The sequence below is a fragment of the Nipponia nippon genome, unplaced genomic scaffold (assembly GCF_047370975.1).
Source record: "Nipponia nippon isolate SJK-2023a ecotype South Korea unplaced genomic scaffold, ASM4737097v1 scaffold_24, whole genome shotgun sequence".
Lineage (NCBI taxonomy): Eukaryota > Metazoa > Chordata > Aves > Pelecaniformes > Threskiornithidae > Nipponia > Nipponia nippon.
In genome coordinates this window covers 6,108,832-6,134,057 of record NW_028262341.1, presented here as the reverse complement: position 1 = coordinate 6,134,057, position 25,226 = coordinate 6,108,832, and the positions used below count along the sequence as shown (strand labels likewise).

Here is a 25,226-nt window from a genome sequence, read left to right as displayed (position 1 = left end):
AATGAGCAATTCAGCATCATCTCCATCCCGCCTTGTCTGAGAGGCAGCGTCTGGTGATTCACTGTTTACTATTACTTTTCCCCGTCTCATAGGCCACTTTCCTCAAGGTACCGCAGGATGGATGCAAATGATAGAAGCCTCCCAGTTCAATTAATAACAGTAATAAGAACGGCGACAGCGCTAGGGGTGATCACACCGTGGACCGATGGTCCAAAGCCTAATTCACTCTTTGTTAGTTTTACCTCCTACAATAACTTTTTAAATATCTGTCCTGCAGGAAGATAATGTCTTCTGCACAAAACTGACGTTTAGTCTTCAAATACGGGGATTGGCATGGAACCCGAAGAGGACGAGGAGTGATTTTGGAAACACACACCCCTCCCCCGCTATTATATATTTATATATTAATATATAATATTATATATATATTGTTATAATACATCTATATAACCAATCTTTAACTCGGGTATTGACACTCGCCTTGGAGCGGGGGGGGGGGGGGGGGCGGGGGGGGGAGTACACAGAGTGCCTCACAGTCCTGAAAAGATGAAGGGCCCGTATTTGATTTTATGGCACTTGCACTTTGAATGTATCATAATTGTTTTGATGGGTTAATGACGGAGTGACACGGAGGCTAACTCCGGATGACGTGATTATATTCCTGCTGAAATCAGACCCGTGGAGCCTGTCCTACGCCACCCACGGCAAATCGGCTTCAGCCCGCCGATCCGCGCCCTTCGGCGGGAGCCGGCGAGGCCTGAGGCAATTCATTAGGTGCTTTAGGACACGCGTGGGCGTGGAAAACACACACACCCCGACTCCCCTTCCGCGACACACCAGGGCAAACGACCCACCAAGGGCCGCAGCTCCCCCCCTCCGCCCCATCCCTCCACGCCCCGCGGGACTTTCCGCGGATGCCAGCGCGGGCGCGGTGCTGGCCGCGGCGGCGTGGGCCGGCGTGGCGGCGGGTCCCGCGAGGCGGAGCGCCATCTAGCCCACGCCGCGGGAAGCGACGCGGCGGCGGCGCGGCGGCGGCGCGGAAGGGGCGCGGAGCGGGTCCGCGGCCGCGGAGCGGGAGTGGAGGGGCCGGCGATGCCCGGCGGCGGCCCCGGGGGCCGGGAAAGGAAGAGCGCTCCGCTTCGCCCTTCATCAGTTCGCCCGTTTATTAGGATAATCTAGTTCTCCGTCTTTTTTTTTTTTTTTTTTTTTTTTTTTAATTAATTCTGTGTGAAGACGCTCCGCGACATGCGTATTTGGGCGCTGAGGGGGGCGAGCTGCGGGCACTTGGCTGTTCAACTCCGGCCATCCCAGCTCTTGCCAGCCGGGGAAAATATGAATGCCAAAAAAAAAACCCCACAAATAAAACGTCTTCTTAGCGTTATCATGAGGAGCAATGGCGCAATCGGGGAGCGGGGTGAGTGCGCCCAAAGAGCCGAGGAGATTTGTCAAGGCACCAAGGGGAAGCAAATAGGCTGCTTCAAATGTTACCTGACTGCAGCATCAGTGCCTTGAGTGACACTGAGAAACTGGAAATGTCCTTATCTACACACAAACAAAAAGGCGGACAAACTTTGCCGGGTATTCAGGTCCTCCTCTAAAAGAGAGCAAGACAAAGGCAGGGTATATGAAATGACCGCTGCGGCTCCCGTCCCGTCAAGGGTCACCTTTTATTTCTGAGACTTGTAGGGATGCCAGGGACAAAAAAAAAAAAAAAAAAAAAAGAAAAAGAAAAAGGAGAAATTGCTTCTACGTCGTGTTCGCATTATTTCTGAAAAAGTCAAGCGAGGCGCCGGTGGTGTGCGGGCAGGGGAGCGGTCCTGGGAGCAGATCCGAGGCGGTGGCACCACAGAGGAGTCATGGCAAACCCTTCCCCGAACCTCCGCCCGAGTGTTTGGGAGAAAATGAGTAACACCAATGCACGTCTCTCTGTTAAAATATCTTTATTGTCAAGTCCTTTTAAATTTTTACTCGATTATTTAAAAATTTTCAATCACGTACAGATATTTCCTAACAGAAAACCATGCCGTTTACTCTTCTGCGATAATGGTTTTGTTGTTGGGGGGGTTTAATAACTTATAGATTCATGTTGTGTCTACATCAGCGTGCTAAAACGTTACTGCAGGTCTCTAGCTTCTTTTTCTTTCTTTCTTTCTCTCATTCTCTCTTTCTTTCTCTTTCTCTGTGTTTCTCTCTCTTTCTCTCTCTTTTGTCTTTCTCTCTCCCTCTTTCTCTTCCTTCCTTTCTTTCTTCCTTCCTTTCACTTTCTCTTTCTTCCTTCCTTTCTTTCTTTCTGTCTCTCTTTCTCTTCCTCTTTTTGCACCTTCTGTCTTTCTCCTTCTTCCTTTCTTTCTTTCTTTCTTTCTTTCTTTCTTTCTTTCTTTCTTTCTTTCTGCCTTTCTTTATGCCTGTCTCTCTTTCTCTCTCTCTTTTCACACTTTCTCTCTTTCTCTTCCTTCCTTCTTTCCTTTCTTTCTTTCTTGCTTCCTTCCTTCCTGTCTTTCTGTCTCTCTTTCTCTCTCTTTTCGCACTTTCTCTCTTTCTCTCCCTCTTTCCTTCCTTCTCTCTGTCCCTCTTACTCTTTTCCTCTCTCCCCTTCTTTCCTTCTGTCTCGCCTCCTTTCCCCCTTTCCCCCTTATCTCCCTTCTCCCTCTTTTTCTCCCTCTCCACCTCTTTCAGCATTTCTGAAAACAGCCCGCGAATGTGACGAGGCGAGCCACACCAACGCCTGCGGTCCCGCGGCGAGCAGGTGCACACAACTTCTTTACACTCACTTCCAAACACTCTTAAAATGGGGAGTTACCACCGAAAAAGCAGAGATTCCGGCCCCTCTCTACGGCGGCTGCCTGGATGCCGTGCATCTGCCTCGTGGTGCAGAAACGATGGTATTAGCACATGGATTAACAGCACTATCGGGCTATTTCGGCAGGTCGCGATAGTCGAGCCCTGGCTCAAGCCAGGCGAGTGGGCTGGGGCGGGGCAGCCCCTCACCCGCGGGCCGGGCCGGGGGGTGGCTGCCCCCGGGTGTCCCCCCCCTGTCCCTCGGCTGCCCCTGGTCCCCCCCCGGCCGGCAGCATCCCCCGCGGAGGCGGGGAGCTTGCACCCTGGGCAGGGCAGGACTGCACCTCGCGGGCGAGGTTTGCTTAAACCTGAAACCTTCTCCGAGATGGGGAGCCCAGCTGTTTAATTTAACATTGATTTATTGCTTTTAAAAGTAAATTTACACACATGCCAACAGCACTCCGTTTTGTTTCCCCAGACCCAAAGATTTATTTTCTACTTAGCGCTTGTCTGACAAAACAATGTCCTTTAACTTTATTACCCATCGATGAGGAAATCTGTCTTATTTTTGGTTGGATTTATCGCTCTGCTACTTGTGGAGACTTTTTGTGATACAGCAAAAGCTAAGGTCAGAAATGACACACGGAATGAAAGCCAGGCAGAGAAGCAAACACCAATAAAGGTAGCAGCAGCGAGTTGGTGCTGGTATCGCCCCTGCTAGAGCCCATCTGCAGCCAGGATCACGATTAGAAAAGGGGGAAATCATTTTAACTTGGAGCATGCAAGTAGTTTGGAGTGTTGGTTTTTTTTGTGGTGATGGCTAGCTCTTCCTTCATTTGCAGGAGTAAGAGGTCTCTAGTATCTCCTGCCTCTGTGCAGAGGCAGTCCGTGAAACATATCTATAATTATTGAAGGGAAGAAATACAGGGTTATCCATACCATGCTGCCTTACCTCTGCGCAGTAAACTCCCAATTACCAAATCTATCTGATGGCTGAACTCAGGGGAATTAGACAGTACTTTGAAGCGGCTTTTACGGTACATTTCATCTACGTTTTGGTTTTCTTTAGTTCTCATTAAAAGGCCACTTTCTTCTTTTCACCCATATACTGTCTTTGTGTCCTTCATTTCACACCCTCGGAAAAAAAAGTTCTCACATCTTGAGGGAGAGGGGTAATAATAATAATAATAATAATAATAATAATAATAATAATAATAATAATAATAATAATAATAATAATAATTTTTTAAAACTGTGAGATGGATTTCTTATTCTTCCCCCTTTTTTTCCACCCTTGGTGCAAATCTTCTATTTTAAAGCAGGGGTTGTTTGTACTAACGAAAGGTCCTTCAATAAGAGTGTGGATGGAGGGATACTCCAGCGGTATTGAGAAGGTAAAATAAGAGATGGACACAGTGTGAACAAAACTCTCTCACTTCTCTCTCTTTCCCCCTTTTTTTTTCTTGCCTTTTTTTTTTTTTTTTGTGTGTGTGTGTGTGTGTGTTCCAGTCTTGGTCTCACAAACTGATTTCTCAGAGAGGCATCTAATAATCACTTTAGAGATGTTCAAATGAGGACATTCGCTCTTTTCTAGCAAGAAGTAAAGATGTGACAGGTTTTGTTATCGGGGGTATAGTGAGAGCTTTGTAAGATATTCCCTTTCTTTCCCCATAAATACACCATCTTTAAATAAAGACCCCCTGTCTTAAAGCGTGACTCTCCCCCACTGGCTCTGTCCACTTTCAGTCCGGTGTGTCCACATAAATCCAAACTTCATGTCACTTAACATATTTTAATGATTTTTACCAACCCGGGGGGGGTGGGGTGGGGGGGTGTCGCCTGTTGGCTTTTTTTCCCCTCTCCAGAAATTGTACATGACTTTTCCCTGCTGGCCCCTAAGCCTGCATTTCCCTGGACCAGCCTCGCTGGCAGAGAAAACCAAACCCCCCACCAAAGCAAAGTGCAGGGGGACTTTGAGGAGCATTGGAAATTCCCCTGCCCGTGTTAGCACCAGTTTTCTGGTCGGCCTTTGGGGGAAAAATAAAAAAAAAAAAAAAAAGGAGGGGGGGAGAAAAAAGCACCCTATCACTCAGAAAGGGGCTGTTTCCTTAACCTCTTTCCCCCCACATCCACGGCCAGGCCGGCCGGCTCTGCCCCCCACGCACACGGACACGGCGGGCACAAGGACCCGTCGGGGAGGGCAGCAGTCCCCTGCCACCCCTGGTTTGCGAGGTAGGCCCCAGGGCTTTGAGGGGCAGTGAGGAGGGTCCCCCCGAGACCCTACAACTAAATAAAGTAAGGCTGGGATTTGGGGTGTGTGTGTGTCCCCGCTCATGCCCTGACCCCACGCCGGGGCCGCCTCACGCAGGCTCAGCCCCGAGGTGCAGCTGCAGTCCCGGGGGTTCGTCCCCCCCGTGTCCCCCCCAGCGTGGGTCAGCCCCGGCTGGGGGTCACCTTATGGTGTGTGGGGGTGTGTGTGTATCCCCAGCCTCGGTAGGTTTTGGCATCTCAATTCTGGCAGGGCAAGGCGAGGGGAGCATGTTGGAGCCCCTTTCTGCGGGGGGAAGCATCGTTTTGGGCGCAGAGAACATCTGCAAAAGGTTCCGGCGGCTCCTCCGCGAAAGGGTCTGGCCTTTTATTGCAGAAATGGTCAAAAGAGAGGGGTGATTGTAAATCCCGATTCCCCCCTCCCCAAACAAAGGACAAAGCTTGATGGAAATAGCCCGGGTGTGAGGAGCGCCGGGAAGCATCGCCTCGGTCCCCGGGACAAAGGTGGGAGCAGAGGAAGGAGGAGGAGGGAGCTGGATCGCACCTCCCGGGCGTCTGGTCTGAAGGAAAGAGGGGAGGACGTGTTGAGGACGCAGGTAAATAAAATCTGAGTTGGAGCGGTGTTAAACACAGCATCCGGGGCCATGCCTGTGCACAGTTCCGCCTTGATATGCAATTAAATTACAGCAAATTCCTCTTTAAATAATATCGTTGGGAATCCTTCTTTAAGATTCAAGGATGTCTGAGGTTAAGTAGCTTTTAAAACGTCAGTTCTAAATGGCTTATGCAATGAATAGCTACCTTCAAATCCTAAAACCATTATAAATAAGCTATACATATGGATGCCAGTTTATCTCTACATATTTCTTTTTAAAATGAGGAAAGCATTCATAAAAAGCTACTTGCAACACTTTATTTTAGGAAAGCAGATGTTAATTTTTTTCACATATCATTTTATGACCAAGTACATGTGTAACATTGGAAAGCATCCAGAGCGCCTCTGTTATTTGCTAAATGACTGTTAGTCGAGGCATATTATTCTCGGCATAACCAAGGTATAGGTTATATCAATAAAATAAACATCTGTGATTTTAGTAGGAGAGGCCAAAAAAAAAAATTTTAAGAGTTCCTATAAAAGTGGGGAAAGGGTTTGTGTGGGGAGAACACACCTGCGAAGGAGTAAATTGGCTATTTACAGAGCCACGCCGAAACCAGGCTCTCCGCTGTACAGTAAAAAGGGGGTCGCAAAACTCCACAAGAAAATCGCGATCCTGGCTGTAGCTTTCTGCATGACGTGCTAACATACCCTGGGCACCGGATTAAAAGCCGTGGGATGTTTTCTAGGCAAGGATTACTCTCTCTCTCCTTAACAGCAGAGCGTTTAGCTCGCAGGAATGTATTAGCCACAGTTTCCTCCTGTCAATGTTTAAGAATTCCCAGAGACTTCAAGGGGCTGGGTTTTTCCCTCTCCGGCAGCAAAATATCTGCGAGAGGTATTCGTGTTTGCGAGGAGTTTTATGAGGGGCTTGAGTACATAAGAGGAGCGAGGCATATAATGCATGAGCATAATAATTAAGTGTATGCAATATTTATCACCCTGTGATGTTTGTTATCAGGCAGGCGAGCGTACTCAATTGAGGTTTAACAAATAGGAGCGTTATTGATCAAATATAATGAATAAATATGCATATGTATTATTTATCTGTGCACACATGTATACACACAGGCAGGAGGGTCTCATTACTGAGGATGAGGAGAGCTGCCTGCGATCCGGAGGCAGCAGCCACTGCTCCTGCCTCTCTCTCAGCCCTGTGCCAAGGGGCCGCGGAAGAAGGGTGGGGTTTTTTTAACATAAAATGCTGCAAATATGAAAAAATAGGTCACCAATAAAATTGGTCTCAGCATGGAGTATAATTGTAACAAAATGCTGCTGAGTAAAAACCGAGGAGCTCGCTGGCTGGGGCAGCCTCGTCGCGAACCATCTGGTGCGTATTAAAAGCGGTGCTGTAAATATTGCTGAAAACTAATGCCTTATCAGCTCCTATAGGCGCAGGGGCCTGCGAGCTTTCCATATGTTGGGGTATGCCGATGGCGTGGCACACGGAGGGAAAGGTGCCGCACCGGCCGGGAGCTCCTTGGGCACGGTTTTGCATAATCCTGATGGAAGTTTGTCCCGACAGAGAGAGGGAACGAGGGAGGGGAGGGAGAGGGAAGGCCCCTCTCCCCGTCCCGCTCGCTCTGACGACGATAGGGTATACAACTGCTGACGTCACTTCACATCAGGGCCGGGGAGCAAACGTGACCCAGGCAGAAGCTCATCTGTTTCTCATCACTTGGGAAGTTTCTCTCCCTCCCCTCCCTCCCTCCTTCCCTCTCCCTTTCTCCTTATTTTTTTTTCTTCTCCCCCCCGTAAATAGGCTGGGGCAGGCCCCGTCGTCCCCATCCCCGTTCCCATCCCCGTCCCCGTCGCCGCCCGCCCCCCGCCCGCCTCCCGGCGCCGCCGCCCGGGCTCCCCGCGGGTAAGGGACGGGACCTCGGCGATCACTCCCACGCGTGATGTCCCGGTCTCCCCCTCCACCCCGTGTCCTCCCCGTCCCATCCCACTCCTCTCCCTATTCCCATGCCATTGTTCGCACTCGCAAGCCAACTTTGGCTGCCGATTCAAAGCCCGGCAGTCCCCCTGGCTCCTGCATTGTACTGAGGGTCACTTACTCTTTTCTCGGAGTTGGGCTCTTGCTCCTTAATCTCTCCTCTTCTCTGCTCCTCAGGAGCTGACGCCTTCTCCCCACGCACCCGGAGCTGCCACAGAGGCTCCTCTTGATAAACCTGCTGCTAATGACGGCCCAGTGCAACCAGCACAGAAATAAAAACTCTCTCGCTCTCTGCTTTCTCTCCCCCCCCCCCCGCCTTTTTTCTTTTTTTCTTTTTTTTTTTTTTTCCTCCAGGCTGCATTCCCCTCTGACCGCTGCCGCCTTTAATTATGGGAGCTATATTTCTTCCCTGGGAGTCATTCGTGGGGATTTTTTAGGTGGAAAGGCGTTTCAGCGGAGTTATTTTTGAGCAGGGACCAGTGCCCTATATCCAGAGGCTTTGAGTGAAGTGCAGATTGAGACATATCGGGTTCCCTATAAAAGGATCATTTCTTGTGGGAGGTTGGACACGAAGTTTGGACTCGTGACTTGCATTCCTGAGAGACATGCATATTTTAAAACAACAAAGCAAGCTCGGAAGAAGGCTTAGAGGAGGGGAGAGGGAGGGAAAAAAAGAAAAAAACTTGGAAAGAAGTTACTAAGTGACAAACATCTGTCAACATGGACCAATTTGTATGGCTCTCTGGGGGAAAAAAAAAAAAAAAAAAAAAAAAGTACCTGACTAGTTTTATTTGTCACTTCAGGGAGCCGCAGCTTCTTTGCTGCAAGTTTGTGTGGCTCTTCAGCCGCTCAGAAACGCAGTTTGGCTCAAAACTGTGAGTTTAAAGAGCTTTTCTGGCCTGTGGATTTAAGTCCCAACTCCTGCTTTACCTTTGTGTGGAGCGGGTTCAGCGCTGCAAAGAATGCCTCGCCCCCGCAAAAAAATAACCCCGGGTGGGGGGAAAGACAAAAGGAGAGCAAACAGGGAGACTCGTGTGTCTGTGGAAGGAAGCCACCGGCACACCCGATCCCGCAGCGCAAATAGTGTCTCTGGGAAAGTGAGGAAACACGGTGGAAAAAGGCTTGCTCTGAACCCTGAGGGGCGTAGGGAAGCGCTCCCCACTTCCACGACCAAAGGGGAAGGGGGAAAAAATGTGTATATATATACATTTTATATATATATATATATATATATATATATATATATATATATATAAATAAAAGTAAGCCGGCGGCGAGGTGCGTGGGGGGACGGCGGGCAGCGGCAGGTGGGGCAGCGGCTGGCGGGCGGGCAGGGGTGCGGCCAGGGGTGCGGGCAGCGGTCTGGCTTCTGGGGGGAGGGAGGGTGTGTAGACAAAAGGAGAAGGCCTGGGGGCGAGCTACATATCTCTGTTAGTTGCCAGTGCAGGTCCACGGGCTGCCGGGGAATGCTAATGCAGCCTGGGCTGCCTCCTGGCACACACACACGCACACGCGTAACCGTGAGGTCTCTGACACACACAGGCAAATCTCACTCCTTGCAGGGATCCGTCGTGACCCCACGCTTTGGCCGGTGCTTTGTTTATTTGGCCGAGCAATGATATGACCAGCCTTAAACGTTATATACAGCAAATGTCTTCCTAAATCAACACAATAGGATAGCTTACAGCCACCAGCCCGCTTCTCCTTCAAGGAGCCTGCCTCCGCCCCCCCTCCTTCCCCATCCTTTCTTCCCTTTCCTTTTTTTCCGTTTTTTTTTTTTTTTTTTTTTTTTTTTTTAAACAACTGGGGATATTTTATACCCTGTAGTTTTGGATTTGATCCATTGCTTTAAGCTTGATGGAGGGTTCTGCAGACAAGGAGATGTATATACACTATTATACAGCCATCATTGAGATTACTAACAGTGAGTCTCTTGTCAGCCAGACGGTCCTGCTTTGAAACACTACTCACATTATCCTGATTTTTCAAAATTGGGGGTAAGGGAAGGGAGGGGAGATACAATTTCCCAGTATCCTTTTTGTTAATTGTTTTCTTTCCTCGCAATTACGTTTATGACCCGATGGGGCCCGTTTCACCTACTGTCTTTGTATTTCTAGTGGAAGCCGCGTGGGGGTGGGAGAAGAGATCCTGACACCCCTCTTCAAGCCTTCATCCGAATACCATCACCACCGTCTGTACACAAGCCCTTGCACCCCGGTGACCACCAAAATCGGGCCAGCGAGGGCCACATAGACTTCTCCCCTCCCTCCGGCCCCGAAAGTGACATGGCGGAGGGGGGTGTGTCTCCCACCCTTTCCCACAGCTGGATAATGTAATTTTATTTTTCAGGTGGCTGCACCTTGCGCCGAGGAAGCCATGGGGAAATGTCCAGCAGGAATCCCTTACTTAAAAAAGAAAGGGGCGGGGGGGGACGACGACCCCCCAACCACTATCAGATGGGCCTTGGGAGAAAGGGAGAGGGAAGGAGAGAGGGGCCGGAGCTGTGATAAGGGAGTCACCTTGGGCAGTGGTCTCCTTTCCCATCTCTGCAGTTTCAGCCTTATTCCTTGGCTATTTTGCACTGAAGGTGATCAGAGGGGAGAAGGGGTAGGTGCTGAAATATTTAAGGGAGCATTTAAACCCAGAGACTTCAATGAATGAAGAAGGAGGGGAGGGGGGGTGAAAAAAAAAGTTGGAAAATGGATTCGCTGACAAGTAAGGATAATAAATGAGAGGAGCTTTCAGATAGATATCTCAGACGTGAAATTGCACCCAGCTGGTTGTGTAAGCAAACAAATAGTTTCATGTTAGGGACTCTCGACTTGTGGCTTGATGAATAGAACACGACAGAGGTAAATGGCTCTTTAGCTCATTTAGAAATAAAACTCTTTGGCTTCCTAAGTAAAAGACCTGGTGACGCCATGGATCCTGAGCAAGCACTTTAACAAGAGTTTTATTAGTTTCCACTTGTGCTCTCAGATCTCCCCCCTCGTTCACCTCCTCCCTTACGCCTCTGCTTTTTCTCTTTGTTTTTTTTTTTTCTTTTCCTTTCTCTTCCCCTTTCCCTCCTTCTGTCTCTTTTTTTCTTTTTTATTATTTTCCCTTCGAAAACGCCTTCTCGTAGGAGGGATCCCCCAAATCACCGGCGCCGGCAAACCCGGCAGGTTTGCAAAGGACCCGGGCAAGTCGGGCGAGGGGTCTGCCCATGTCAGCCGACAGTTGTGGTTTTTGAAATGTATTTATTTGTCACTCTTACTGCATTCCGAAATTACTGCAGGACACCCATCCTCAGCCACTCTGACCCACTGGGAATTAAAAAGGGAAGGGTGTCTAAAAAAATAAAGTCAGTGACTGTGAATGTAATTAGAAAGGAAGCTTTTTAAAACAAATATATAGACACGTTTCGTGGAGGCCACGCCGTTTCTGAAATTAGCCCCACGATGGAAAGAAACGGGAAGAAAAGTGGAGAAAGGCGGGGAGACCGATTCGTGCCTCCCAGTAAAGCAGAGAGCAGACAGGATAAAGATAAACGTCTAAGAAAAACAAAAACAAAAACAACAAAAAAGGAAAAAAACCCCTAGCCTCGCTGTTTCAAGACTTAAAAACTAACCCTTTGAATAGTCGAAATGCCCCATGAAACCGGAGGAAGCATGTCTGTAGTGTCTGTAATAGCCGTGCACACGCACATGCGTCCGCGGGCATCGCCTATGAATGGCTGCGCGCCCGGGCACTGCTTGTGGGGCGGTCGCAGCAAACCCTGACCCCCCCTCCCACCCTCCGTCCCTCTGTCCGTCCGTCGGAGGGTCCGTTCAGGCCGGCCGGGGCCACTCTCCCTGCCAGCCCTGCCTGCGCATCCCTAGGCTGCGGGTCACATCTGCTCTCTGTTGGGCTGCCATACCCCACAGGTAATTTAAAAAAAAATATATAAAATAATTTTTTTAAAAAGCCGGAGCGTCTATTAAGGCCTTTCCGTCGGATAAAATACATTTCTTCCTTTGTGTGGGGAGCCAAAGAGTTTCCTGGGCGCAAAGTAAAGCAAAACTCACTTTTTCTTGTATTACTTCTGATGGTGTTTGCAACGACCCCCAGCCAGAGCTTTCCACGCGAGACCCTCCGCGTACCTCGCAGGGAAAGAAGGCTTTTGCATCTGGACCTGCCGCTTTTAGCGGTGGGGATTGAGGGAGGCCACTCGCGATGGAATCCCATTTCCACGCTCCTCCAATTCCACCTAATTTCCAGGGGTCCGGGGGAAGTCGAGGTTACCCTTTTCCCCCTCCCACGGGAGTGGGCTCATCGCCCTCTCCCCTGCAGGTGAAGGGGGTCGTTGGAGGCCAAGCTGCCCAGGGGTGAGGGGGTGTCAAGTATTCCCGGGAAAGGGGCAGCCGCAGCCCCCTCCCCTCGCCGGGCAGCCGGAGGAAATGGGGGGGGCAACGACCCCCGCCCTGGCGCTGCCCATGTCGGCAACCCCCCCTGCCCCCGCCTCAGCTGGGGTTCAACCTACCACTTAGCAGCATTTCCAAATATTTATTCGACTGAATATACAGAAAAGGGCCTAATTGGGCGGTGGGAGGAGGCAAGCTAGTTAGCGAGGGACTAAGGGGGGGGGGGCCCTTTGTATCTGCCGTGCCCTGAGAGGGTCCGCTGCGGGGGGCTGGGGTGGGAGGGTCGTCTGTGTGTTGTTCCCCCCCCCTCAAAATCCCACCCACTCCCCGCTCCCCCCCCCCCCCCCCTTAAAGCGCGGCCGCAGCGTTGGTGAGCACGGAGGGTCCGCGGAGCCCTGCGCGGCAGGGAGGAATGGAGGGATGGCGGGATGGAGGGATGAAGCGATGGATGGGGAGGGGGCATGCCCTGCGGATCCCCCCCCGAGGAGCCGGGAGGGGCCGCAGAGCCCCCGGGGGCAGCGCCTGGGCCCCCGGAGACAACAAGGCGGGAGAAATGTAGCTGGAGTTGGTTTTAAAGCAGTATACTGTAGGTTACGAACAAGTCAGCAGAAACTTGGCAGAGGGACCCCGGCCCCTCTCCACATTCACAAATTAATTTTTTTGTTTGTTTGTTTTTCTTTTCTTCTTTTTTTTTTTTTTTTTTCTGTTTCAGCAAATAGCACTAGGTGATGCGATCATACAATATTTTTCGTATGAACGCCCGAGAGGCTGGCGTGTGGCAAAGGAAAACATCCACCGACACAACGCAGACTGGGTAGTTAACACGTCAGAACACGATACCGTCTTATAAGCAAAGTTTAATAAGGGATTGAAACACTTCTTTCTAGGCACATACATGGAAATAAGTGCATCTCGTACACCTCCTCTACACCTGCAAGTTTCTTGGCAATCGGTGGGTTATTATTATTCATAAATATGAAAATTAATTGAAAAATACGTTTCTGACCTACGAAAAAGTTTATCTGTTTTCATCAGTGGGATAACACTGTAATGAATATATTTACATCTCATTGGAAGAAACCGAGACCTGTCTTTCTCTTCCGATATCCCCATTTGTTTGGTTTATTTTTTCTGTTGATTTTTTTTGCTGTTTTGTTGTTTTTGTTTTTTTACTTTTGTGTGTTGTTTTTTTTTTTTTCTGTTTGTTTGTTCCTGTTTTTAACTGCTAATCCAGCTGGGTCCTCCAGTCACCCATCCCACCAAAACGCAAAGCTGAAGAGCTGCTTTCAGCACCTCCCGGGGCTGAGCATCCCTGCTGGCAGCCCGGAGGGGCTGCTGGACCCCCTCTGTCCCGGGGAAGGCGACCAGGGCGAGGAACAAAGCTGTCGCCTATGCAGCGTCCATGCGAGTGAGAAACGGGAGGGTCTCTGTCTAATTCCCGTCCTTGTGTGCCCAGGTCTGAAATTGTCCGTTCCCCCCACACAGCACCTATGAATACAGGCCGCTTCTCCATCCTGAAATGGGCTCTACCCCCATAGAGGATCTGCCCGCAATGTTGATTATCCAGCTATAAGTGCCTACTGTATAGAGCTGCTCTCGCCTCGGATCTGCTGCGCCTAGAATATTAAAAACCCCAAGCGGGTTGGATTGAAGGATCTTGTTAATGCAAAAAAAAAAAAAAAAAAAGGAGAGAGAGGAGAGAGAGAGAGAGGGAGAGAAGGAGAGTATGGAGGACAGCAAATTAAAAGGAAAACATGGCCCATGACTCCACAAACTGAAAAGCCTGCCTCATCCAGGCTTGTTTGGAGGGCACAGGAGGTGTCTGCATGAGGGGGGGAATGTTATTTTTGAAGATCCAGCTTTATTAATACGTTAAGAAAGAGCTCCCTTGGTAGTATGTGTTCTTACAGCTCCGTCTCAGATCCTATAAAACATTAATGCACTGAAAGCTGTTACAGAGATCTGCACCACCAGCTAGAAGCATTGTGAAGCCTTTACCTTCAAAGGAGTTCCATTACAGAAACGATTTTTAATTTTCTTTGCAAAAAAGGACGAGCCAAAATGAAGCGGAGGCTTTTGGCACAGAGCTCAGGCCCCTGCAGTGGGTGGCCATGGTGTGGGGGGCCATGGCCCCTGTTTTTTGCGTGGCCGTGGCACATGAGCATGCACAAAACACCCTGGCTCGCCACCCAACGAGCAAGCATCCAGTTGGATTTCTATATTAATGGGCTGGGAATACCCTCCACGCGCAGTGACTGGAGTCAGGAGAAACAGCGAGAGGGATGTTTCAGCTGACAGCAAGCACAGGGCGTGCATGCTGGAACACACGCCAGGGTCTGCGAGTACTTGGGGTGGAAAAGAAGAGAAAAGAAGCAAAAAAAAAAAAACCCAACAAACCCCCACTCCAAGCCCCCAAAGGCAGAAAGCCACCATGCCTGCAACAAGCAGGAGTCATGGCTACAGTATGCCTCCCGCTGCCCACGCAGTGATGGTGGCATACGGTGACTTCAATCCATGCCCATGGTGTCTAAGAGCAAGCAGCAAGGTGTGAACTGGGCAGAAACTCCAGCTGATGGGAAAAGGTGTTTCAAAAGAGGGTAGGCCAGTGTGATGGGCCCATCAGCCTCGGTGGAGAGTCTGCCCTCCAGTCCCAGCTATGCGAGGTCACCTACGGCATCGCGCCGTGCATCCCACTCCCTCTTCCTATAGGCCTTGACAGCTCAGCCCTAAACTTACACAGTCAAGTCCGTTTTGGAACATCATGTGGTTTACACAACTTGGTTACCCCTCACAAGTATTTTTTAAGTTCTCCCTTTTAACACCAGTAGAGGAGTTAAAAATCCAGGGAGATTTTGTTGTTGTTGTTTGTTTGGGTTTTTTGTTTGTTTTTTTTTTTTTTTTTTTTTTGGTGAACTGTTGGCATGTTTCAAGCAACAAGACTCATGGGTTGTGGGGTGATAAGTTGATTTTTTTTGCTAAATTCTTTTATTTTTGTTTAAATTCTCACTTCAATTTTAATTCTTGAAGAACAGCTTCGACAACATATATCGCACTCATTATAAGAAGCAAAGGGTTATATCAAAAATTATTAGTATAGAATCACAGGAAACCTGGTTTGGAACCAGAAAAAAATACAAAACAGATATAGATACATAGACACAGGACAATTTTTTTTATAATTATTTGGAAAATGTTATTTTCCCCTAATTCTCGTTTCTTTTTTTTTCCTTTATGCGCATACGATGTTTTAAGTTTTACAAAAAATGAAAATAAAGACTAATATTTTACAAAATGAGTAACAATGCTCGTGGTAAGTGTTTGCGCGTGGAATTTTTTTGTTTGTTTGTTTGTTTGCTTGTCTGTTTTTCATTCTACACAAGGTTCAGTTCAGTTTCAACGCATTTATGTTTTGTTTTGTTACTGTACAGCATATATCAACAACAGTCCACAATAAATCCTGGAAGATCCAGTATCCCCTTCAGGTTTGATTAATATCCCCTCAATACTCATATTTTTTTTGTTTTTATTTTTTATATTTTTTTTTTGCTTTTTTGTCGCTTTTATTATTATTATTATTTTTCCTCCTCTCCGCAAAAAAAAAAAAAAAAAAAAGCCAAAAAAAAAACCCAAACCAAAACCCAGCGAAACGCCACAACCTCCACGGACGCGAGGTCCGTCCTTCTCCCAACCACGGCCACACCTCTGCTCCTCCTCGGCCCTTTCTTTTGTTCGCTGTCCGCCTCCCGGGCCCCCCCCGCACCCCGACTGCCCCTCGGTGCGAGCGCTCCCGCCTCCGCCGCTCCGCCGCCTCTCCGCCGGGGGTGCGGGCCGGGCTCTAGGAGCACTGGATGGACATGTAAGGCCAGTTGAAGCTGCTCCCCGACAGTAGCATATCCCTGATGAGGGTTTCGATGGGGGTTTTACCTACCAAGCGGACGAAGAAGAGCTGCTCGATGACGGAGGAGGAGACGGTGCGCAGGGAGGGCAGCCGCAGCAGCAGCTTCCCGAAGCGGCTGGGCTGGTTGGGGTACTGGCTCCGCACGTACTCCTCCAGCGCGCACTGGGATTTTTCCTGCAGGCTCTCGATGTGCGCAGCATCCGACAGGCCGCAGGCGTCTGCCCGGCCGTACCGCGCCCGCGGAGGCAGCCGCGGAACGGCGGCGGCGCGGGGGGACAGAGGAGGAGGAGGAGGAAGGAAAAGGAAGGAGGAGGGAGGAAGGGGGGGGAGATGGTTAGTGGCGGGGAAGAAGCGCCGCCGGGATGGGGGGTACCCCCAAAGGCGCGCCCCCCCCATCCCACTCCATCCCGTCCATCCCACCCCATCCCGCATCGCCGCCGAATAAATAAGGCGACCTGTCCGCGCCTCGCCACCCCCGTAGGTATTATTTCCACGGGGGATGTCGTGGGGTGCCCACACCGCCCCCCCCCCCCCCCGCGTCCCCATCACACCCCCATAACCCCTCCGGCCACTCTGCGCCGGAGAGCGCGGTCCCGGCTCCAGGGATGCTAGGCTGCTGGAAACCGGGACCAGCCCCCGTTGAACAACACCGAGGAGGGGGAGAAAAGGGGGATATTGGGGAAAATTTTTTTTTCTTTTTTAAAAGGTAAAAAGCAGAGGCGCGCACATGCAGAGGGAGGCAGAGAGAGTTTGTTGACATGGCTGCACATCAGAGGGAGGCAGAGCTGCGACCTGCAGCCGCTGGCAGGGAGCCGGCCGGGGGATGCTGGGGCGAAAGGGGGTCCCCTCTGTCCCTGCCCCGCCGCCAGCCATCGCAAATTGGCCACGTCTTTGCGGGCTGTGCGATAAATCCGACGGAAAACGGCTGGGTTAGTCCCGGCTTACGCTGAGCCGGCGTCTGCAGCGCTCAGACACAAAGCTGGGGACGGCTGCAGCGGGCAAGCCTTGCCTAAATGTGGCCTGAGCGACTCCCGCCCTATAGGTCCCTGTGGCACATATACGGCCCCTGGCACCTGGCAGGATGATGCGATCTGGGCAAAAGCATACTAATCCGAAAGCAGAAACCCTTCACACCCATGCATTTGTACCCATACACGTTATCCTACGTGTGCGTGTGTGCACAGGCAGAGACGTACAGATGCATCTGTGCATTTACACATGCACACACGCACACCCTGTCTCTGCAAATACATAACCCAAAACAGGGGATAATCGTGCACCGGCTGTTTGTTGAGGGACTTGGGCAGGAAACTACAGTCATGGAAAAGTGGTGGTTATGCCCAGATGGCTGAAACCGTCCACATTGTTTCAGAGATTAATAATAATTTTTTTTTTTTTTAAAACCCACCAGGATCAGAGGGAGACAGTCAGCTGGCAGTGCGGTTTAACACAGATCAAAGCCAGACTTTGCTAATATATAGATCTGTATATGAATTAATGCATGTTAATGGCCCCCAAAAGGACGTTACAAAATTGTGAATGTAGAATTATGACCCTGGAAAGAGACAACAAATTATTCAAAGCCCCCCCCCGAAAAGAAAAAAAAATCTGTTGCAACTGCATTTTTGAAGTTTAAGTCTTCCCATATCAAGAAGTGGCTTTACAAAGATTTTTGAACACCTTCATCTACAATACGATGGCCTCGAGCAAAAATACAAATAAAACAAGCCATAATTCAGGAACTTCTGAGGAGGAGAACCTTTGACCTGAGCTGCGGACTTGGCATCCCTCAGATATACAATTATCTGAGCCAGGCTGCTCTGCTAATCCATACTGTACCTCTAATGCAATGATATTTTGCAACATCAAAAGCACCAGGTTGCAACATATATATCTATCAAAAGCTCGGGCCTGTTCTTGTTTGCAATATATATCAAAAACACAGGCCTGTTCATATGTTGATTGCCACAAATCACACTCCATATTTACATATATCTTGCTATTTTACATGCATTATCTGCCCATTATGCATTAGGATCCTATTCAACTTCCAAACAATGCGATATGAAAGGGTCTTACTGACACCCTAGCAGGGCTTTTTTTCTTGATGCCCCATATGTCATACCCTTAAGGTTAGTAAAATATTTATCAGGTGTTTACGATAAGTGCACCTATAAGCGCAGGTCACTGGACAATGTGGAGGGGGAAGTTGCTGGCTGGAAGGGAGACAGCCTGGGGAGGGGCGGGGGGGACGACGGAGGTTTAAAAAAAATATGCCTTGGGTTTTGCCTTAGACCTCCAAATACCCAGGATTTTCTCCTGCCGGTAATATCCATTGAGCTTTAATTAATTATTTTAAATGGTCCGGCGTATGCCTTTATGCGTATTTTATTCCGCATCCTTAAAGGTGGTGGCGGGAAGGCTTAACTCTCCCCTCAGAACGGGATTAAAAATAATAATGATGATAATAATAGTAATAATAATAATAATAATAATTAAGGGGTGCAGAGCTCGAGTAGATTGTGGCGTCCAGAGAGGTGCAATCCGTGGGAGAAATAATGCAATCCGTGTTTACCGGGGGTGAATTATTATTCCATCTCAGAAAGTGGGCTAATGTGAAAATCCTGTCTGTGCCTCACTTTTTTTATATGGCAGTGTGTCAATAAGGGAAAGCTCTATATTTCTTCCTGCAGTCTATGGAAAAGAAATTATGTAAATAAATAACCATTACTGTTCAGCACACTCCAGCCTTCCCCTTTGTAGTGGCGGGAATGTATTTCATGTTACGCGTTCAGAAGAGTTTAGTGTTCAGAAAATATAGACGTAATCAGCTGGCATCTAACTAGAAATCAAAGTTCTTATTGCACTGCAAATAGATTTATTGGATTTATGTTATCTGGCTCTGTCCCTTCCTGGAAACATTTATTTACGACGAGGAAAAGGTAGGTGCAAGATTTAATAACTCCAAAGTTGGGGGGGGGGGGCGGAGAAAGAGGAAGGAAAAAAAAAAGGAGGCAAGAAAGGAGCAGGTTTTGGGTCACGACCCAGTCGTTGGACGGTGTCCAGAATTTTACGGATTAAATACATGCTATCCGGAGCCCGAATGTAAAAACCACAACAGGAGAAACCCATGCCAGCTTTAAATACTTAGTCCTTAGCGAAGGACTTAGGACAGTATGCCTAAAAATGTCTTTTCCATCAGTCAAAGTTTGTTTAAAAGTTGGATGACTTTGAGAAAGGCTTCCCATGAATTCCCCTCTGGCTAAGCAATCAAAACAAGTTTAGTGAAAAGTGGAAATGTGCGGATGGGGGTAAGGGGTAGATTACTCCTGACAGCTGTATTTCCATTTTCTGAGGTGCCCCGTGCAATCCTGCTCCAAAATAATATTATTGCTCCCTTCCTCAACCCCATTCATGCTGCGCTCCATTGTGGGAAGGGGCTTCTCCCCTCGCAGACGTTTGATTATTATATTTGTTCCTAATATATGTAAATGAAGGGCTACTCTAAAGCCACTAACCGCATGTCTAGCCAAGGTCGATCGTTTGGGGAAGATAAAGGGGGGGGAGGGGGAGGGAGGGTGTAGGAAGAGAAAAAGAGGAAAAAAGAAAAAATAAAATACCCCCCCAATATGTCCCCATGTGGGGCAATCGCTTTGCTGGGGCCTTTGGTGGGTGGAAGGACCGAGGCACAGGCCAGCCCCCCTCTGCTTGGGGAGAATCTCTCAAAGTTGGGTCTGGCAAAAAAAATAAATCAATAATAATAATAATAATAAAAAGTAGGGTTCTCCCCGACTGTCCCTGTGTACTGATGAGCACCCTGAAATGAATGGGAAGGGAAAGTCCGTGAGTCTGCAGGCAGGCTGGGGAATTAAATCAGCCTGATAAATGCTGGCAGGTCTCTTTGTCACTTTTGAAAAACATGTTTCCATCAAGAAGACTTATTAAGATAAAATACATTAAAATGTCGAACTGGCTATTCGGTAAATCTTTCCATTTGTTTTAAAATCTGCACTTTATCCTTTGCAAAGAAATATTCCCTCCAACGCTGGGAGACTGCATTTGCACTGGAAGTAAAAGGGGGCAGTCACAGTACACGTCTCCGACCACCCTGCATACAAATTAGATACTCCTGTCTAAATAAATTATCTGATGTTCAAATCGATATTAATACTACATTTGCTACATTACAATATTGTGCAAATTTAGGAGTCATTTTAATACAATGTAAATACTATTTTTCATGCATGAAAGGCAACAAATATTGATGGATTATAAACTGCTTACTGTTAAACAAGGCCTTTGAACGATTTGCCATCTTTGTTCAGGAATGCTTTTAATTTTGCCTCGGCCTAGTTTTAAGCCAGATTTATCGGAGCTGTTTAGTTATCACTAACTGGGAGGAGCGGTTTGGAAAAGGGGGGAGAAACCGGGACAAGAGAGGAGCAAGGGGATGGGGGGGGGACGACAAAAAAAAAAAAAAAAAGAAAAAAAGGAAAAACAAACAAGCAGAAAAAGTGGCAATTAGCCCCCATCGTGGCGATAATTAGAATAATAATTAAAAAATGACACTGCCAGGCCTCTTATCTCGCCTTGTTTCCATTTCCTATATTTCCTCCACATCGTTCGCCTTTGATGTTTATAAATTTCTCCCTCGCAGGTTACAATAATAGAAGACGTATTATATTCTTATAGGCTACGACCAGAGCACTTCAAAGGCGACGCTAATGCACTTTCCCGCTAGTTAATTCGAACCATCTATCACAGGGAAAAATTGTTAACATGCATGTTTCCACCGCCTCCACTTAATTTGATTTTTTTTCTTTTTAGTTTTTTTTTTTTGGTAGGGGCGAGTTTAAAATGTTAACATCGGTGGGGCTGAGGGGGAGGTTGATCCCTGGGCCGGGCGGTATGCTCCCTCGGCCTTCCGCCTCTTTAAAAAAAAGTAAATTTTTTTCAAAAAATACCGCTTCTTTTTTTTTTTTTTTTTCACGGCGCCACCCCCCCTCCCCAAACCTACCCCCCTCACCTGAGGTGAAGAGGACGATGGCTTTCAGGCAGCTGTACTCGGCCGAATCGACGTGCAGCGCCTTCAGCTTCTCCACCTGCTCCTGGAAGATGCGGATGTGGTCCATGAAGGCGACGACTCGGTCGGCCGACATGGGGGATGCGTGGAGGCCGGCGGCGGCCAGGAGCGGGGCCACATGGAGGGGCATGGAGCACTGGGCAGCGTTGAGGACGAAAAGCTCGCTCCAGGTGAGCCGCAGCAAGGCCACCTGGTCGGTGATCTGCAGGTCGGGGAAGAAGGGGATGTTGCGGGCCCACTCGACGGCGCTGAAGAGCAGGCGGGCGGCCAGCTCGCAGATGTTCTCGATGCCCATGATGTTGTTGGGTTGCATGCACTGGCTGCCGTAGCGGGAGGTGGGGTAGGGCTCGGCCCGCAGCAGCAGGGAGATGTATCCCGAGAGATAGCAGTGGCCGTTCAGGGGGTCGCCGTTGGTCAGGGCGTACTGGCCGGGGTTGGGTTGGGTGGGCGGCATCCTTCCTCGCTGAACCGCTGACAAAAAGAAGGAGAGAAGGAGAGGAAATGTGCATCCAGGAGGATCGCAGGCATCGCCCCGCCGGCGCTGCCAGCCAGCCGGAGACAATGCCGTTGGTTTCCCCCCCCCCCCCCCCCGCCTCGCCCCCGGCACACGCACAGGCACGGACAGACAGAGGCATGCGGAGCCGGGCAGCTGCAGACGACCTGCATCGCCCCCCCCCCCCCCCCCGAAATCCCCCAGCCCGGCCCCGACCCCTGCTCAGGCAGCCCCAGCCCAGCGGCAGCCAAGCATCCATCCACCCCCCCCCCCCCGCCCAAATGCAGACAGGCTTCACAAAATAAACACAGATTAAAAAGAAAGAAGGAAAAAAAAAAAAAAGCCAAGGCAAACAAGACAAATCCGCACACACCACCCCCCCACACCCCCCGGCCCCCCTCCCCTCTCGCAACAAAAGGCACGTAAAAAAATATAAAATCAAAGAAATCCTCCGGATGGTGAGAAAGTGGGGTTAAAAATCACAGCCAGCTGTTAAAAATATAGCCAAGCTCTGTTTGTGGATCCCAGCCGATTGCCCTGGTAGCACTGAGATTTACAAGTGAACTGCTGTCTCGCTTTGTGAAATAAAATGAAATAAAATAATTCATAAAAATAAATGCGTCCGTCTTCTTCAAAAATACCGCGTCGTTACCCTTCCAGCTGGAACAGGTCGCAGCCCCCCAGCTCCCCACTGCTAACTTTATTACACAGAACCAGCTTTCCATAGAGGACCCCCCCCCTCCCCCGCCCAGCAAAGTTCTCCCTGCTAAAAGGAAGAGAAAGATTAAATATTATCAAGGTAAGGGAGAAAAATAAAACAAAAAGGTCCGAACTTACAATAGCCAAACATTCGTGGAAAAAAAAGGGGACGGTGTAATTAATATCTTTGGTGCGCTGTTGCCACTGCAAAAGCCTGCAGTCAGCGTTGCACAGTGAATGCACAAGCTTGCAACTGCAAAAACACTGGATTCATTAACCATCTCCACACAGAGCGTAAGCATGCCTCGAGTCCCGAAAGCTGACCAAAGTTTTTTTTTTTTTTTCTTAGAGTGTGTGCGTGTGCGTGCGTGTGCGTGTGTTTTACTCCATCAGTGCCAGCGTTTGCAGCCGCATGCCATGTAAACAAAGGTAACTTCAGGGGAAGATACGGCTACTCAGGCTTGTTCCCTGCACACACAGACACGCACACGCACACGCTCGCTGGCACACACACGCACAGGCAAATCACTCATCTTTCCGGCGTGCCACATTTTCTCAACTTTCTCTTTTCTTCCCCAACGAGCCCTCCTTCCTCGCCTCCCGGGCCGGACCTCTCTCCTGCTGCCCTCCAGTCCACCTCTCCCTCTTCAATCCGCTTGTAAACTTGGCAGTTATTTTTCAATTAACTGCGAGCACAATTCTAACTTGTGGGTTTTTTTTTTTCTCCTCCTTCCTTTTTTTTTTTTTTTTTTTGCTCTCCCCCCCCCCCCCCAAACGCCTACCAACAGCCCGTGAAGCTACCAATGAAGTCGTCATATTTGCGAGCTCTTTCAGATCTGGAGTAGCTTCATTCTTTTTCTTGTGGCATATAAAATATAATTTTAAAACCAATTAAGGCAGTAGTAATACCCGCTCCGCAAAATTGACTGTTTCGCTGATGTGACTCTCAGACAGCTTTAACGACAGTCACAGGGTAAACTTTAACTGTAAACCGAGAAAATACATTTCGAGGAGAAAGGAGGGCAGGAAATCTTCCTACGCGAGAATGAGCCTAAACGCAAGGAAAACCACAGCGACTCTTGGAAAGGAGGAGGAAAAAAATAAAATAAATAAATAGCAGAGCAGTTGGAAATGGTGAGGAGCCCGCTGCCAGATGCAGGCTGCGGATTCTGCTGAAATGAGAAGGACCGGTAAATAGGTTATAAATCGCGATTTGTATGCAGGCTTTAAGGAGAGGGTGGAGTTTGACGAAGAAATAAAATGAGCAGCGTGCTAAAAGAAAAAAAAAAAAAGAAATGACAGAAGTACAGAAACCCGGTTCAGTCACAAACTTTCCTTTGAACGCATGGAGTGAAAACAAGGCCAAATCTCGCACAGAAGCACACTCCGGGGTACCGGGAAGCACAGGGAAGCGGAGATACAGTAGCACATTTCCCCCTCTTCTCCCCCCCCCCTCCTCTTTTTTCACCCCCTTTCCTCTTTTCTTCCCTACTTACTCGTCTTTCATCTTTCTTTCGGGGGAAAAAAAAAATGAGGCTGGGAAATGGATCTACCGAAAAGTGTTGCGGGTTTAAAAAGAAATGATGGGGCGGAAGGGGGTGGGGGGGGGGGGGGGGGGAAGGAAGCTGAATGGAAGCACATCTCGTACGGGAGAGAGATGTATCTCCCCCCACCCCCCGGTCTCATGCCAACAATAGACAAAACCACAACCAAACACACGCACACGCACACACACACAGACACACGCGCGGGAGCGGAGACAGCGGCTAAATGACAAATATTTAGCGAGCGATCGTAATAATAATAGTAATAATAATAATAATAATAGTAATAATAATAATAATAATAAATTCTGGGCACAATGAGTGGGGAAGAGGCGAGCGCGGCGGTGGCGGGGAAGGGGGTGGGGAGGAGCGGGAGGAGGGCAGGAGGCACGAACCGAAAAGCAAAAAGAAAACACCACCAACCACCATCAACAATAACAACAAAACCTGGCGCAAAGCTGCCAGATGGGAGTGCAGGCAGAGGGAGAGATTGACATGTGCATGGAAACAGAGAGAGAGACCTAGATCGCCGCGGAGAGCCGTAAATATAGATGCGTGTATATATATATATATATATATATATATATGCACGCCGCGCGTGTGCGCGCGTGCATATGTATGTATATGCACCTCGGTGCGCGTGTGTGCGCGTATGCACAGGCAGGCAGACACCGACCGGAGAGCCCTGAGCACACACGCACGCCTGCGGAGCCGCGGGAGAGGGAGCGATAGCATAGTAGGGAAGAAATATTCACCTTCCCGCCTCATGCCCACTTTGAGGCACTTCTTGAGGCGGCAGTACTGGCACTGGTTGCGGTGGTGCTGGTCGATGGGACAGTTCCTGTTGGCGCGGCATGTGTAAGTTAAGTTCCTGCGGACGCTCCTCTTGAAGAAACTTTTGCAGCCCTCGCAGGTGAACTGGCCGTAGTGCTTGCCGCTGGACTTGTCCCCGCACACCACGCACTCGATGTGCTGCTGGCTCTGCCCCGAGCCTTGCTGGCCCGCTCCCTTGTCCCCGGCCGTGCCCGGCGTGGAGGGGGGTCCCGGCTGGCTGGGGGTCTGCGGGGTGTGGGGGGCGGCCGAGCCCCCCTGCCCCTGGGGCGGCTGCTCCCGGGCCGGCTGCGCCGCGGCGGGGTTGGGGCCGTTCGGGTTGCCCCCGGCCACGTCTTCCTGCGGATCTCGCCAGCTGCTAACTACCATTGCCATATCTCGGGCCCAAAAAAGTGCTGGGGAGCGGCGCGGCTCGCTGCGGGCTGCCGGGGAGAGAGGCGGGGGCCGGGGGGGAGGCGGCCGGCCGGGCGCCGGGGGCGAGCGGGGAGCGAGGGGAGCCTGCCTGCCGCCTGCCTCCGCCTCGCCTGCCGCCGCCGCTGCCCTGCTGCCGCCGCTGCTGCCGGCTGGAGCCGCTCCTGCCGTTTTCTTTATTTTATTTATTTTTCGCCGCGAGCCCCCCTCCTCTCGCTCGCGCTCTCGCTAATTTTTTTTTTTTTTAG

General features: G+C 49.6%; 1 protein-coding gene across 7 annotated transcripts; it reads right to left on the bottom strand.

The window, feature by feature from the left end:
* Positions 1-12,861: 12,861 nt before the first annotated feature.
* On the bottom strand, positions 12,862-24,942 carry NR2F1 (nuclear receptor subfamily 2 group F member 1). Of its 7 annotated transcripts, none has more exons than XM_087761503.1 (5): positions 24,492-24,942; positions 22,331-22,445; positions 20,944-21,471; positions 15,948-16,135; positions 12,862-13,635 (listed from the first exon to the last, which is right to left on the bottom strand). In XM_087761503.1, the coding sequence occupies exons 1-5, from the start codon at positions 24,940-24,942 to the stop codon at positions 13,508-13,510; spliced, it is 1,410 nt and encodes a 469-aa protein (XP_087617629.1). In that variant the 3' UTR covers positions 12,862-13,507. The 7 variants fall into 7 exon arrangements, with proteins under 7 accessions (XP_087617629.1, XP_087617631.1, XP_087617628.1 ...); XM_087761502.1 differs by lacking the exon at positions 12,862-13,635 and adding an exon at positions 14,978-15,863; XM_087761505.1 differs by lacking the exon at positions 22,331-22,445.
* Between the last annotated feature and the right edge of the window lie 284 nt (positions 24,943-25,226).